Below are 13,992 nucleotides of genomic sequence, written 5' to 3'. Positions count from 1 at the left end.
TAGCGGACTGCGTTGTTTGGCGACCCCTGTGAAATGGTCGTTCGACCCCAAATGGGGTCCTGACCCACAGGTTGAGAACCACTGGCTTAGACTCAATTTTTAGACCTCTTTGTTTAATCCAAAGGATCCATTGCACAAGGGAGGTAATATTTTATCCTCTCCATCTCTATGCATGCCAATTAACCTAACCAGAAAGGTTAACTCTATTAACAACATTGCCTGCTATCACATGACTAACAAACACTTTAACTTTTACTGTAACCTATCAAATAAAAAAAGATGTAAATCTAAAAAGATTTGTTCTTGTAACAAGAACATGCTTTTATAGTTAGATCTAAAAGCATAGTAGAACTCAAAACATTTCTAGGAAATGCGTGCTATGCATTCTGAATATTAATGACAGGCAAATATCACACCTAATGCACAGCTACCTTATACTTTAGAAAAAGTTAACTGAACAAAACAAAGTTTCCACGGAGAATATAATTTAGTCCAATGTGGCAGGAATCAGGCTTTTATGCATTAGAGAATCTTTTGACAAAGCGAAAAGGGGCTTCAGTTTCTCAGGGAAGTCAGTTAAACAAAACTAAGCTGCCTAAGAAAGACTAAAAAAATCCGTATGGAACAGGTTACATTACCTATTAGAACCATTAGTTGACATTTCACCAAGTCATAAAATCTTTTACAACTGATTCCTGCAAGTTGAATTGATTGGGCAACCATTGTTGTTAATTGCTTCTTTTGACCACCTATATCCTTTATGAACTCTTGGCTATAGCTTATCACTTTAACTCATTCTCAACCGACACCTAGATTTTTGGGAACTCACTTACAACTGAATAATTTTCGCCATCCCCATGAATCATAATAACATGCAAGTGAGATTTAGAAAGACTTTGTAGGATTTGTAAGCAAAAAGACAGAATCCTTTTTTACAGCCGAATAAATACAAAGCCTTTTGTCAAGCTCTTTCTACTGAATGGGATTCAACTTTGTGTAGTTTCAGCTTGTACTGAAGTGATATGATGAAAAAATTTAACTGTTATCCCGAAACATCTCTAAGCCAGACTACTGTAGATAGCCTCATATTTTATAGAAGCTTTCAATATTCATCTGTCACTTTCATAGATTTGCATTATACTCACTTTACAGAAAACCAAAAAGGTGCATAGATATTTTTTGTTATGTAAAAACATGTGATAAAGAAATGAATATGTATACACTATCAACATTCAAAGCACAGAAGATAAATGATACATCTCATTGTATGAAGTAATTATGTTCATCTTCAAGCTGCTGGTTTCTCACATATTTTACAGAAACTCCAATGCATTTGAATTTTATGATATGTTTTGATGAAACTTTACACACACACACACACACACACACACACACACACACACACACACAGGTCTTTGGTTATTCGGGTTTTCTCCCGTGTAAAATTGGAATTGTCTTGGCGACGTTTCGACGAAGTCCTATTCGTCATCTTCAGGCTGGTGTTTTCAGCTTCGCACCAGCCTGAAGATGACAAATGGGACTTCGTTGAAACATCGCCAAGACACTTCCAATTTTACGCGGGAGAAAACCCGAATAACCAAAGACCTACATATATATATATATATATATATATATATATATATATATATATATATATGCAGGAAGTTTTTCAGACAGATGTCTAATTGATTACACCTTGACATTTTTTAACTGCTATACTGCAGTTTTACTTTTTACAATCTCTTTTGCCTTGCAGCCCCCAACTAGGGGCGTTAAGCAGGCTCAAGTCGCAACTGCGAAACATTACAAATCCAAATTTCTTTTTCTGACAAAGAATTAAAGAATTAAATTGGGAGACTAAGATGGCCATTTTGAGCTCATTCTGCTCTCGTCAGTTAGCCACACCCTTTATGGGATTCGAACCTGGGCAGTTTACATACTAGGCAGTGATTTAACCACCAAGCCACAGGCTCTCCTCCCTCTTTGCCAGCTGAGTCAAGGGAGTATATGCAGGAAGTTTTTCAGACAGATGTCTAATTGATTACACCTTGACATTTTTTAACTGCTATACTGCAGTTAAAAGAGATTGTAAAAAGTAAAACTGCAGTATAGCAGTTAAAAAATGTCAAGGTGTAATCAATTAGACATCTGTCTGAAAAACTTCCTGCATATACTCCCTTGACTCAGCTGGCAAAGAGGGAGGAAAGCCTGTGGCTTGGTGGTTAAATCACTGCCTAGTATGTAAACTGCCCAGGTTCGAATACCATAAAGGGTGTGGCTAACTGACGAGAGCAGAATGAGCTCGAAATGGCCATCTTAGTCTCCCAATTTAATTCTTTAATTCTTTGTCAGAAAAAGAAATTTGGATTTGTAATGTTTCGCAGTTGCCTACTTAACGCCCCTAGTTGGGGGCTGCAAGGCAAAAGAGATTGTAAAAAGTAAAACTGCAGTATAGCAATTAAAAAATGTCAAGGTGTAATCAATTAGACATCTGTCTGAAAAACTTCCTGCATATACTCCCTTGACTCAGCTGGCAAAGAGGGAGGAGAACCTGTGGCTTGGTGGTTAAATCACTGCCTAGTATGTAAACTGCCCAGGCTCGAATCCCATAAAGGGTGTGGCTAACTGATGAGAGCAGAATGAGCTCGAAATGGCCATCTTAGTCTCCCAATTTAATTCTTTGTGTGTGTGTGTGTGTCTGTATGTGTATATGTATATGTATGCATATATAAAGTTGCATCAAAACATATGATAAAATTCAAATGCATATATATACATATATATGCATATATATATATATACACCTTAGCATTTCTACACTGGATTGGAAAACAAACTGTTTTGAAAAACAAAGAGCAACACACTACCTGAATCATTGCGGAGGTAAGATGACATTGCTGGAATAAGACATGATTGACTAAGTAGCTCTAGCAAAACTGATGGAAGGGCACTGCTGTTCTGTCCTCTACTTTCATGGCTGGACTGGATATCTCCATTTGATATGCTGCCTGCAGGATTTATGTAGCTAGCTAGAACCTGAAATTTAAGAAAGTTTTTTTAAGAATTTCACTGAGACAGCCACATAAAGGATATGAATTACAAGGTAATAGTAGTTCTTACTATACATAATATGTAGGAAAACTATTTAAAAAAATCTCTTTTTCATTAGTACAGAGAAATAATATATTTAAAATAAAATTAATAAGTATTCTTCATCAATTTCAAAAGCCCATTTAGTGAACAATGTAGGCATTCCTGATATAAATATCACTACAGAAATGATCAGATTTAATTAAAACTCATACTTCTCTGCTCAAAACAGATTCCAAATGCCACATGTTAATGTCAGAAAATTTTCAATAATGAAATAAAATTGCTATTTTTTTTTTAGTGAAACCAATTTACATTCCAACATGTTCATTATGTAGCATGAAAAAATGTATCAGAAAAGAAAAAAAAATACTCAAGCAGGCCCATTAAATTCTTGAATCTAGGAGTCAATCTTTTAAATATGTAATACAAATGACATTCAATACCAATAAAAGGGCAATTCAGTGTAACTCTCAAATCAAAGATTTACTTTTTGGTAAACTGAATGTATATGAATATTATATTGTTCTAATACCTGTAAAAGACACGTGACATGCTCTTCTTCCAGTCTTTGTTTAGTTAGAGCTTGTTCCACATCCCATCCTGAAGCAGTAGAACCAGTTCCAAATCCAGTGCCTTTAGCCCAGTAAAGTTGCTGTTCTTCTGTTGATGCACTATTGTGTGTGCTTGACACCTGTAGCTAGTTAAAAACAATTAAACTGCAGTTTCAAATTTCACAGATTTATATTCTAGAGCAGGGATGTCAAACTGCCAGCCTATGGGCGGGATGCGTCATGTCGAAACCGTGCCCACCCCATTGCCGGCAATGGGAAAAAAGTCACAACATGTTGTGACACATCATATGACATTGCGAGTTTGACACCCCTGTTCTAGAGCAAGGAGTCAACAAAACCCTTCTGAATAAGCCCTCCTTATTTTGGTATCTGGCTTATGGATAAGATGGGATACAGTAAAAGCTTACTCAACAAAAATTCTAACTGGTCTTTACAATAAATGTTATCCATTGTAGGATAACATTTATCTATTTTGCTGATTTTAAATGTTCACATACTATATATCAGTAAGCCACATCTGATTCTAGTGCTTAAAACAGTGACAAATACATGTAGGAGACAAAAGTTTGATAAAAAAAGATCTGCTTCCCTATCTTCTTAACAAAAATAAGGGTGCAGGTTTCTACAGAAATGTCAACCAGGTATAATGGCTTGTGTTTCTGAGAAAATACATTTTTTTCATCTGATGATTCAAAAAGCTAATCTACCTAACTACCTACCCACCCATTCATCCATCCTAAAATTCAGATAATTCATAGTGTTAAGTTAAATAAGTACTTAAATAATTTGTGGTATTAATTGGAAAAATATAAATTCCCTAGAAGGTTGATTTGAATGACTATTAAGTCCATGAATATTCTTTGTGAACAGCTTACATTTTTGAGAATAAATTGATAATTGCAACTTTTCATCTAGGTAGCAAACATTCTATTCTATATTACAAAACACTTTGTGTGTGCAAGCACTATGGGGAGACAGTGGTTATATTATCATGTGTCTTTCAAGCAATTATATTTATTTAAAAGCAAGACTGGAAAATATTTTAAACAGTTTCATAATGTTTTTACATTGCCATCAACATCTGTATGTACTAATTGGATCTCCACCTTACAAATGGGGGAAAGTCACATCATGAAAGTCTATGTGAAGCTAAAAAATATTACAGCCGGTTCTTAGGGGGGGGAAAAAACTCTTATCTGAACTGACAAGTTTTTTTCTGGAGCTCACACAAAGTTGTCATCTTTCCACCAAGTTCCAGGCCACTAAACTTTCAAAAAGCACACAATGCTTATGCAAGCTTCAATTACAAAAACTGAACATAATAATGTCTTTATAATAAACAAGGAACTGCTATTAGAAAGAGTGCAGGAGTTTGGGATAGACACTCCAGGACATGGCAGATAAAAAACTGTATCCAGTAACCATTAATTAATTAAGACTTGTTCTCAAAGAACTTGCTGAGAAAGCTTCTTGTTGACAGCTTAATTTTGTAAAATAATCTTGAAAAACAATCCTTTAGCAAGCACACTACTGTGGAAATTGATTGCTGTATCATCCTTTCAATACCATGCTACTCTTCTGGATCATTAAGCAAAACAAATATTATTTTAAATAACTAGCAACGCTCTGAAATCCATAGGTGTAAGCTTATATGTTTAAGTAGGTTACAAAATTGAGATCTCTGTGTTCCAAAAAGAGCTGTATAATTAAAACCGGTATTGCATGTGTATTTTAGCCTTACAAAATTAAGACAGAAACATTAATATTTCAAATTCCCATTTTATGAAAATTTAGTAATAGTAATAGTAGTAAAGTTGGAAGGGACCTTGGAGGTCATCTAGTCCAACCCCCTGCTCAGGCAGGAAACCCTACACCATTTCGGACAAATGGCTGTCCAGACTCTTCTGGAAGAAATTATTTGAGCAGTCAACCATACACAGAATACCAGTGCCAAAATCTCATAGGTATTGATAATAAAGGACATAAAGTTGGATTATTAAAACAACCTCCACCATCTTGATAATTCTGAGATAATTATTCTGGAAGTCAAACTCACCTCTGTTTGGTTGGAACCAGAATTGGGAATTCTTGGAGCGTGGTGGCTAAGAGCAGACAAACAAGCAAGAATAAGGTGAACTGCACCAATTTCCAGGGCCATTCTCCTAAGAAGTACTCCATCATCAGTAGTCAAAGGCGTAGTGCTGAACAAGCTGCGCAGCACGTGAAATGGAAGAGTTGGAAGCACATTAGCTGAAGGAGACTGGAGAATGTGACCTAAATAAAAGAAAGAAATGAAACATTTCAATCACAATGGCTTAGCATAATGCATTAAACTTCAAATACACACCAAATATTTCATTAGGTGTCTAAAATACTGCTTTTGTTTTATTGTACATTTAAGCATCACTGATTGCAGGACTTGGGGAAAGTAATGGAAAACAGATGCATCACCCTTCCATTATGATGTGTACCTATAATATAGTGTTAATATGCTTGAAAGTGCCCCAGCAGGAAAGTGTATTAATTAAACTATTTGCTGTATGGTAACAAAACATGGCTTTTCTTAAAGTTAGTAAACTTATTTATCATTTTTCACACATCACACTATCATGAGGATTATACTCTTTGCATGTGACTATTGTCTAGAATATAGAACATTTTTATATGAAAATATTTCTTACAAGAGGTTAAATTGACCTTCCCCAAACTGTTCACGGCATTAAAAATTCAATAAGTGTTGCCTTGTTCCTTTGGGAATATAAATTTTACACATGCAATTATTGTACAAGGTTTATTTCTGTATGTGAGTAACTTTATGAAATCAATGAATATATGTTAAAAGATTTATACCATTATAAGCATTTTGGTTGCATCAGACCATCAAATCTCCTTTTAACAAGATGAGAAATGCAAAACCTTTGAGCAGCTGTACATGGCTATGTTATTTTCCCTTTGCAGAAATGAGAAAACAACTGAAGATGTAATAGCTAACTAGAGCTTCCCATTAGATCGGAACTATGAAATATGGCTAATAGCTTCCATACAAGCCAGAATCAATGTGCCAACTTTAAAAAAATGACACTGTATTTTGTATGAGAAACTATTGATTAAGAAGACCTTTCCCATCAAAGGGAAATGTTCAAGTCAGTTGTGGGCTTTCTGGGATCAATCTGTTGAACAAAGTCAAGCACATCTGCGTAAAACTACAGTGCCTGACACCAAAGCAGCAGTACAACCATTTCATACTTAGCTACAATTATTTATGGGTTTGATAGCTGAATACTCTTGGTCATAGCACTGATGCTAGATCTCACATATCTTCAAGACTTTCAGGAAGAAAAAAAATTATTTCTCCCAAGAAAGTACCTACCAGGGTTGGGGATTGATGATCGTACCCATAATACTGGGGTTATAGTATTAACAGTGTGTTTCCTCTTGAGCCCAGAGAAGAACACTTCCCTACTTCTTTCCATTATGAAGTCTTGCATCCATTGCTCTAGCTGTGCAGCAGCAGCAGTGAAACTGAAGAGTACCCATCAGAATTCCTAGGCATTCGCGGCAATGGGGATGTGATTCACTACTGTGTGGAGTGGTGATGATGGAAGTGTAGGCAATAATATTAAGACTACAATTGGGGTGAAGTTCTATTTGGGGGAAAATCTTGATGTCTTTCTTTTAGTAGTGGGAGGTGATTAGTTGTGTGACCTGGGGTAGCTCAGCAGATGATTTCTTGCTAGTGGGTATCACAGCAATCAGCTCGGTGTAAACCAGCTAAAATGTTCAAAGGATGTAACTTCCAGAGCAGAAGTCTCTTGAGTTCATTTTGTGAATTTTGGTCAGTAGATAAAGGCACAAATAAGCTGATCCTCTCCCACTCAGAGAAGGCAAAAAGAAAGAAATGTCACTGAGGGGCAATTTACTGCTATGTTTTGTATCCATGGTGGAAAAGGCAACATGACAACTTTGCCTACCTATAAATAGGTAACCTTCCTTCCTAGGTAAAATGATCGAGTGGAGAAAGAACAGAAAATAGGAAAGAAAAGCAAAATTACTTTCAAAAGGAAAACCTCAGCATTAAATGGAGGATGTTCCCAATCTGATTGTTGCAAGCAATGGGAAAGCAACTGAGGAAAAAATAAGAGTAAATAAGTAAGCCATATAAAATGTGGTAGGTTTCTGACCAAAAAAATCTCAGATGTACAAGATATTGTTGGGTTTCTAAACAGATGCAAAACCTATATAGCTGACATACAAAAGATTTTGATAAAGAATTTTCAGATGAAATTAGAATGATTAATAGACACAACAAATCATTGTTTAGCTCTTTAAATAAATAGATAAAATATTTATCTATAAAATTCAGCTGTTACTCCTGCTTGTTTTTTACACATGAACATCTCAAAACTTAAATTTCTAAGTCATAGAAATATTTATTTTTGCAGCAAATGAAATACTGTATCATAAAAAAAAAATGGCAATAGAAGAAGGGGACGACAGAGAATGAGATGGCTGGATGGAGTCACTGAAGCAGTAGGTGTGAACTTAAATGGACTCCAAAAGATGGTAGAGGACAGGAAGACCTGGAGGAACGTTGTCCATGGGGTCGCGATGGGTCGGACACGACTTCGCAATTAACAACAACAACAACAACATCATAAAAATAAGCATACATCAGGCCATTCATACCTAATAATAACCAAACTGGAGAAATCTTATATTGTTTTGAATTGTATTAAACAATAATTTCTCACAGTATATGAAAGAAAGACATTAATAATAAGCAGAATGACAGTGGTCAAGAAGTGGGAAACATTTTGGCTATAGTCAAGTGTGCTTCTGCATATCAACAGAGAGAATATCCACTTAGTAACTTTCTGATAACCTCGGCTCACATTGTCTCCCACTCTGTGCATAATGCAAAAAGGCTGCAACACAAACCTAGGGAAGGGGAAGCAAAAGCAGATCAAGGTGCCAGTTAAGATTAATTTGACTTATTATGTGAAAGACTGTCTAAACCTGGATCAGTTCAGATAAGAAAAAATAACTCTCAGATAAAAAACTAGGCCAATATGTAGATATTTAATTTCTGCAAGGCTACCAATATCCTTATTTAATACAAAAAGACAGGACAAAGCCAATGATATTGAGGCTGTCAGTTACTGCTATTATTCAAAAATCCACGAGAAGCCCTGGAAACAATAATAATTCAGTTTTTAAAAAAGGAAATTAATTATTTTAGCTTGGAACAATTTTTACCCTGTGCAATGAAGGAAGAATGAAGAAATATATGTCTTTAAGAACAAGTTTTCAATATCACAGGCTTTGCTTTCAAAGCCAGAAAAAAATCCAAAATTCCATAGAAAAGCCAGTTTTATCTGTTTCAAATACTTGTCTACTTGCATATTCAGAATAATTGTTTAGCAGTAGTCCCCAAATATACTTAGTAGTTACAGTACATACTTCCTTCACCATCATCTGTAACTCCCAGCACCAATCTAAGCAGACACTGGGCATGTTTCCTTTCTTTAAGTAGCACCTCAGCATAGCCTGGGAGGCGAAGAAATAATCCAAAAGCAGCCAAAGAATGAGCAGGTACGGGAGACATAGTTTGGACTGCTGATTTGATTGGTGGCGGTTCTGCTGCAATTGTTTCTGGGGCTTCATAAACCAGTTCTCCTGACTGTTCAATGGTAACCCATTCAAACTGATCACTGTCCTTCTGCTTCTCCTGGGTGGTGGATGTAACCACTGGAGCACTCACCTTCAGAAAGAAAAGAAGATGCTTAAAACTATCCTCTAAGACTGACAATTAAAAAGCACATTTTAGCTGGAAACTGTTATCACTAAATAATTCCTTGATTTATTTACAACACCCTTGATAACTGAGTAACAGTAACTGAAAATTAAATTGACAATCAAGATTTACCTATTATTTAAGTATTTTTGAAAGTTTTTATGAAAGTGTCTGCCACATATTTTAAAAAGTAAGCCATATATTCAAATAAAACAGTTATATTTTCTATCATGTAAGAGGAAGTAAATACACCAGTAGGAATTTTCTATTTTTATTTCCAGTGTTGGAATTTTAAAACAACTCAACATAGTACGAGGGCAATTCAGAAATAAACCTCCATTTGGTTATCAATGACAGACACTTGCAGATACAGAACTTTTATTATACACATTAGAAAACTACAACATTACATTACTTTTCGACATAATCGCCATTCAAACTGAGGCACGTCGTAACACAAGGTTTGAAACTCCTTAGTAATAGTCACTTGGCACCAAATCTGGGCTATGGGGGGGGGGGATGATCAAAAACATCCCAATGGAACTGCTTCAAAAATTCTTGGGTGTGTCTAGTGGTGTGCGGGCGAGCACTGTCGTGAACCAATACCACACCAGAAATCAGCATGCCCCAACGCTTGTTATGGATGGCTCGTCTGAGTTTTTGTAACATTTCACAGTAGACTTCTGAACTGATGGTCGAGCCACACTCCTTGAACTTCACTAACAGTACTCCTTTGGTATCTTCACATTTGGCAGGATTTTCTATGGCAGAGGTCCCCAACCTTTGGGGCACCAGGGACCGGTTCCGTGGAGAGAGGTTTTTCTGCGGACCAGAGGGTGTGTGGTTTTATGTGCTTCCTGCATCCCTCAGATGGGGCTTTGCTTGTTTGTACGGACCGATTGCTGACATGCTGTGGCCCGATACTGGTCCATGGACCGGGGGTTGGGGATCCCTGTTTTATGGCACCACTTCCAGTGTAGTGTTGGTTCACAATAATGCTTGCCCACACATCACTAGATGCGCTCAAGAGCTTTTGAAGCAGTTCCTTTGGGATGTTTTTGATCACCCCCCCCCCCCCGGTTAGCCCAGATTTGGGCTTTTAAAAACCATTTTTCTGATTTTCAAATATATATATGAGAAAACAGGAGAATAAATATCTCGTAGTGGTGGGAGAAATTATTTGGAAATCCAGATAAAAGTTTAGTAAAAGAATGCAAGAGTCTCTGTGCCTTTCCCTACCAAAAAATAGACATTAAGAGATCTGGAGGCAGTTTTCAATATTGAATTTCTTATTTTACATTAATTCAAGTTAAGAGGCATTTTCCAGGATAAATATGAGTTTGAAATCATGGAACTAGTATTAATAGCAAAATTTCTCATTTCTACAATATGAACAAATACAACTGAGACGAAGTGCTTAGAACATTCTCAGATTCTGTGCCCGCAAGCCCTGAATAATTCCAATACTTTTAATCATTATATTAATCTATCTCTACACAAGAAAATTCCCTAGATTTTTTTTTAAAGCAGGGTACATAGAAGATTACAATTATATGTAATAATTCTTAACTGGAATATAGATTCCAATGTTTATTAAATGCCAAGATAGAAACAATGACATATATGTTTGAGTACCTTAGCCACCATTAAGCTCATCTGTCCCATTCTTTTCAGAGATTTGAAACTTTTAATTAGGTCAATTATACATGTTCTTTGGACTTACTTGTTGAATCACATCTGGGTAAAGCATAGGAAGTCTTTCTGCAATGAGGGCCAACCCACCCATCCCAGCAAAAACTTGCAATGGGGACTGGAGTGGGCAAGTATCAAGAAAAGATTCATCCAGCACTGTATCCATACATTCTTCAACTGGTGTGACTGCTTCATCTTCAGGGCAAGGTCCCAATAAATCTGCATGCTCTATTTGTGCATAACATAACATATAAAAACAGTCAAACTGGTAAAAAATACCATTAAATAACATTTACTTGGAGAGATTATAAATTTACACAGCCTAACACACTACTGTTTAGCTACAGTATACATTAAGTAGGAGACATATGTTTGGACAAATAGAACACTTCTAAATCTCTGCAGAAACATGCAAAATCAGAAAGTAGTTTGTCAAAGCCACTAGAGGCTTTCAAGAATAGGCTGGGCAGCCACTTGCTCGAGCAGAGGGTTGGACTAGATGACCTCCAAGATCCCTTCCAACTCTTATTCTTCAGTAAAAACAATGAAAAAAGCTATGGCAAGAATACTTCTGAGGCAAGAGAAAAATACTGAAAGTATTTTGAGTATTCTAATTCTGTATACAGAACCTTAAATTTTCTATCTTTTTTGATTAGTTGAAAAAAATTACAATATCCCTGATCCAGTCAGAGTTGACGAAGCTTCTTGGACGAGAAATGAAACGTCTTCAGAGAAAAACAAGAACGTCCAGTTGCCTCTTAAAAAAGCGCCTTTAGGACAACCATGACACGGATGACTGAAAATCTCCATAGACATCCCTGATTAAAAATCTTCATTTCTTAATTATCAGCTGACTGAAACCGTGTACAAATTATTATTTTTACAGCCATCCTATTTTTACTAATATACTGAGAATTGTCATAAATGTTCTGGACAATTTTTTTTGCTAGGCATGATGCATAATATAGCATTGTGCACAAAATGGGACAAGAAGAATGTGCAAAACATTAATAGAATTGAACTGATTTGAACTGGAACAGTTTTGTATTCAGTCATTTTAGAAGTGTTTCAAGCCTGAACTAGTATCTGAATCAGAACTTTTAAAATTCCTATTAAAAAGTATGATGGGAAGGTCACGTCAGGGTCTTCTGGTGGGTCAGATGTTACCTAGCCAGGTAACAGGAAGTTCAGAAACCAACCCACAAGCTTGGTGAATGAACTTCCACTCTCATCCTACACCTGAGCTACAGATATTTGCCACTATTGTATAAATATTTCAGTAAGTTTATCAAACTTTAGGTAAGTTTCCACATTTATGTACACCCATATAAAGCCAATTCTAAGTATACCTTTTTCAGTATGTAGGCGCTTGAATGAATCTGTTTTTGAAAGACTGGGGTCCGAGATGACTTTCGAGCCAAGCTTAACTGCCAAGTCTATAGATCGGTATCCTTGAGGAAGCTTGCGGTCATACAACAGAGTCAAAAGCTGGGCAAGGGTCATCTCGGGTGGCAGTGGCTGACCTAAATCACATGAAGTTACAAGAAGCTCTAAATTGGTATTTAACTGATCAATTCAAATCATGATTTAAATAAGCAATTATCATTAGCACAATGAATAAGCAGCTTCTGTTTTTTTCATTTGCTAGGCCAGTGGTGGCGAACCTATGGCATGCGTGCCAGACGCGGCACTCACACGCCATGCCCCGTAGATGGCAACCGTCCCTCTTCAACCAGCCGCCCGCTAACTCACTGAGGTCCCACGTGGCCAGATGCATCCCAGCACCCATGCGCTCGTTGGCCTCTGTGTGCGGGGGCTGATGATGCCAAGCAGCAGCCGCCCTGGTCCCTGTCTCACCTTGCCCTGTGACAATGGCACCGCTGCCCTGCCTCACCTTGCCTCACCTCATCCCTCAGGACGAGCTTCCTGCCCACCGCCCCACCTGCCAGAGACCCCCTGGATCTCCCCCAACCCTGCCCGGCCCCCACAGGCCTCCCTCCCCACGAGCAACATCAAGGTGATTATGCCCACCTTGACCACACCCACCCAGTCTGCCATGACCACAGTCACGCCCACCCAATGGGCTACGCCCATCTGGCATCCAGCGATAAATAAGTAGGTTTTGGGTTGCAGTTTGGGCACTCGATCTCTGAAAGGTTCGCCATCACTGTTCTAGGCAATCAGTTCCTATAGTACAGGTATGTCAAACTGCCAGCCCACGGGCTGGACGTGGTACCAGGAAACCGCGTCCATCCCATTGCTGGCAGTCGCGCGATGTCACATGACGTCACGAGTTTGACATGTCTGCTATAGTACATCCTTAAGCACGGTTAAGCTTCGTTTCTCAGATTTTCCAGTAATATTGAAAAAAATCTCTGTTACATATAGTCCTTGACTTATAACGACAATTGGGATTAAAATTTCCACTCCTAATCCATGCGATCATTAAATGAGTCACACCCAATTTTATGACCCTTTCTGCCAAGGTCATTAAGGGTACCCTGCTTCTCCTATTGACTTTGTTAGAGGTCCCCTGGGAATGTTACAGATGACATCACATTACCCTGGGACACTGCAATCATAAATACATGCTAACTGCCAAGCACCCACAAGAATACTGTGACAGTTGTTAGTGCAAGGACTGCTTGTAAGCCACTTTTTTCAGCATCTTCATAACGGAATGGTTACTAAAAGGATGGTTATAATTCAAGGACTATTTGTATAAAACTACATATACAATATTAGTCTGGATAAATACTGAAATGCTATTATAATACTTGTTTAAGAAAATGTGATCAACACATATTTACCCAAACAGATTACTACACAACATCATATATT

At 37.3% G+C, this 13,992-nt stretch overlaps 1 protein-coding gene across 11 annotated transcripts in view; it reads right to left on the bottom strand.

Moving 5' to 3' along the window:
* BIRC6 (baculoviral IAP repeat containing 6) overlaps positions 1 to 13,992 on the bottom strand; it is a 149,594-nt gene that overhangs the window by 37,988 nt on the left and 97,614 nt on the right. For 10 of the 11 annotated variants that reach the window (XM_039352325.1, XM_039352326.1, XM_039352331.1 and 7 more), the window contains 6 exons: positions 12,501 to 12,674; positions 11,183 to 11,379; positions 9,126 to 9,426; positions 5,722 to 5,939; positions 3,626 to 3,790; positions 2,868 to 3,036 (listed from right to left, as the gene is read on the bottom strand). In XM_039352325.1, the coding sequence (XP_039208259.1) occupies positions 2,868 to 3,036; positions 3,626 to 3,790; positions 5,722 to 5,939; positions 9,126 to 9,426; positions 11,183 to 11,379; positions 12,501 to 12,674 (1,224 nt within the window). The remainder of the gene's footprint in view (positions 1 to 2,867; positions 3,037 to 3,625; positions 3,791 to 5,721; positions 5,940 to 9,125; positions 9,427 to 11,182; positions 11,380 to 12,500; positions 12,675 to 13,992) is intronic. The other variant, XM_039352328.1, reaches the window with a different exon arrangement.

This window comes from Crotalus tigris, unplaced genomic scaffold (assembly GCF_016545835.1).
Source record: "Crotalus tigris isolate CLP2741 ecotype Arizona unplaced genomic scaffold, ASM1654583v1 scf7180000018420.1175843, whole genome shotgun sequence".
Taxonomy (NCBI): domain Eukaryota; kingdom Metazoa; phylum Chordata; class Lepidosauria; order Squamata; family Viperidae; genus Crotalus; species Crotalus tigris.
The sequence above is the reverse complement of the archived record's forward strand: the minus strand, read 5'-3'. Positions and strand labels throughout refer to the sequence as shown.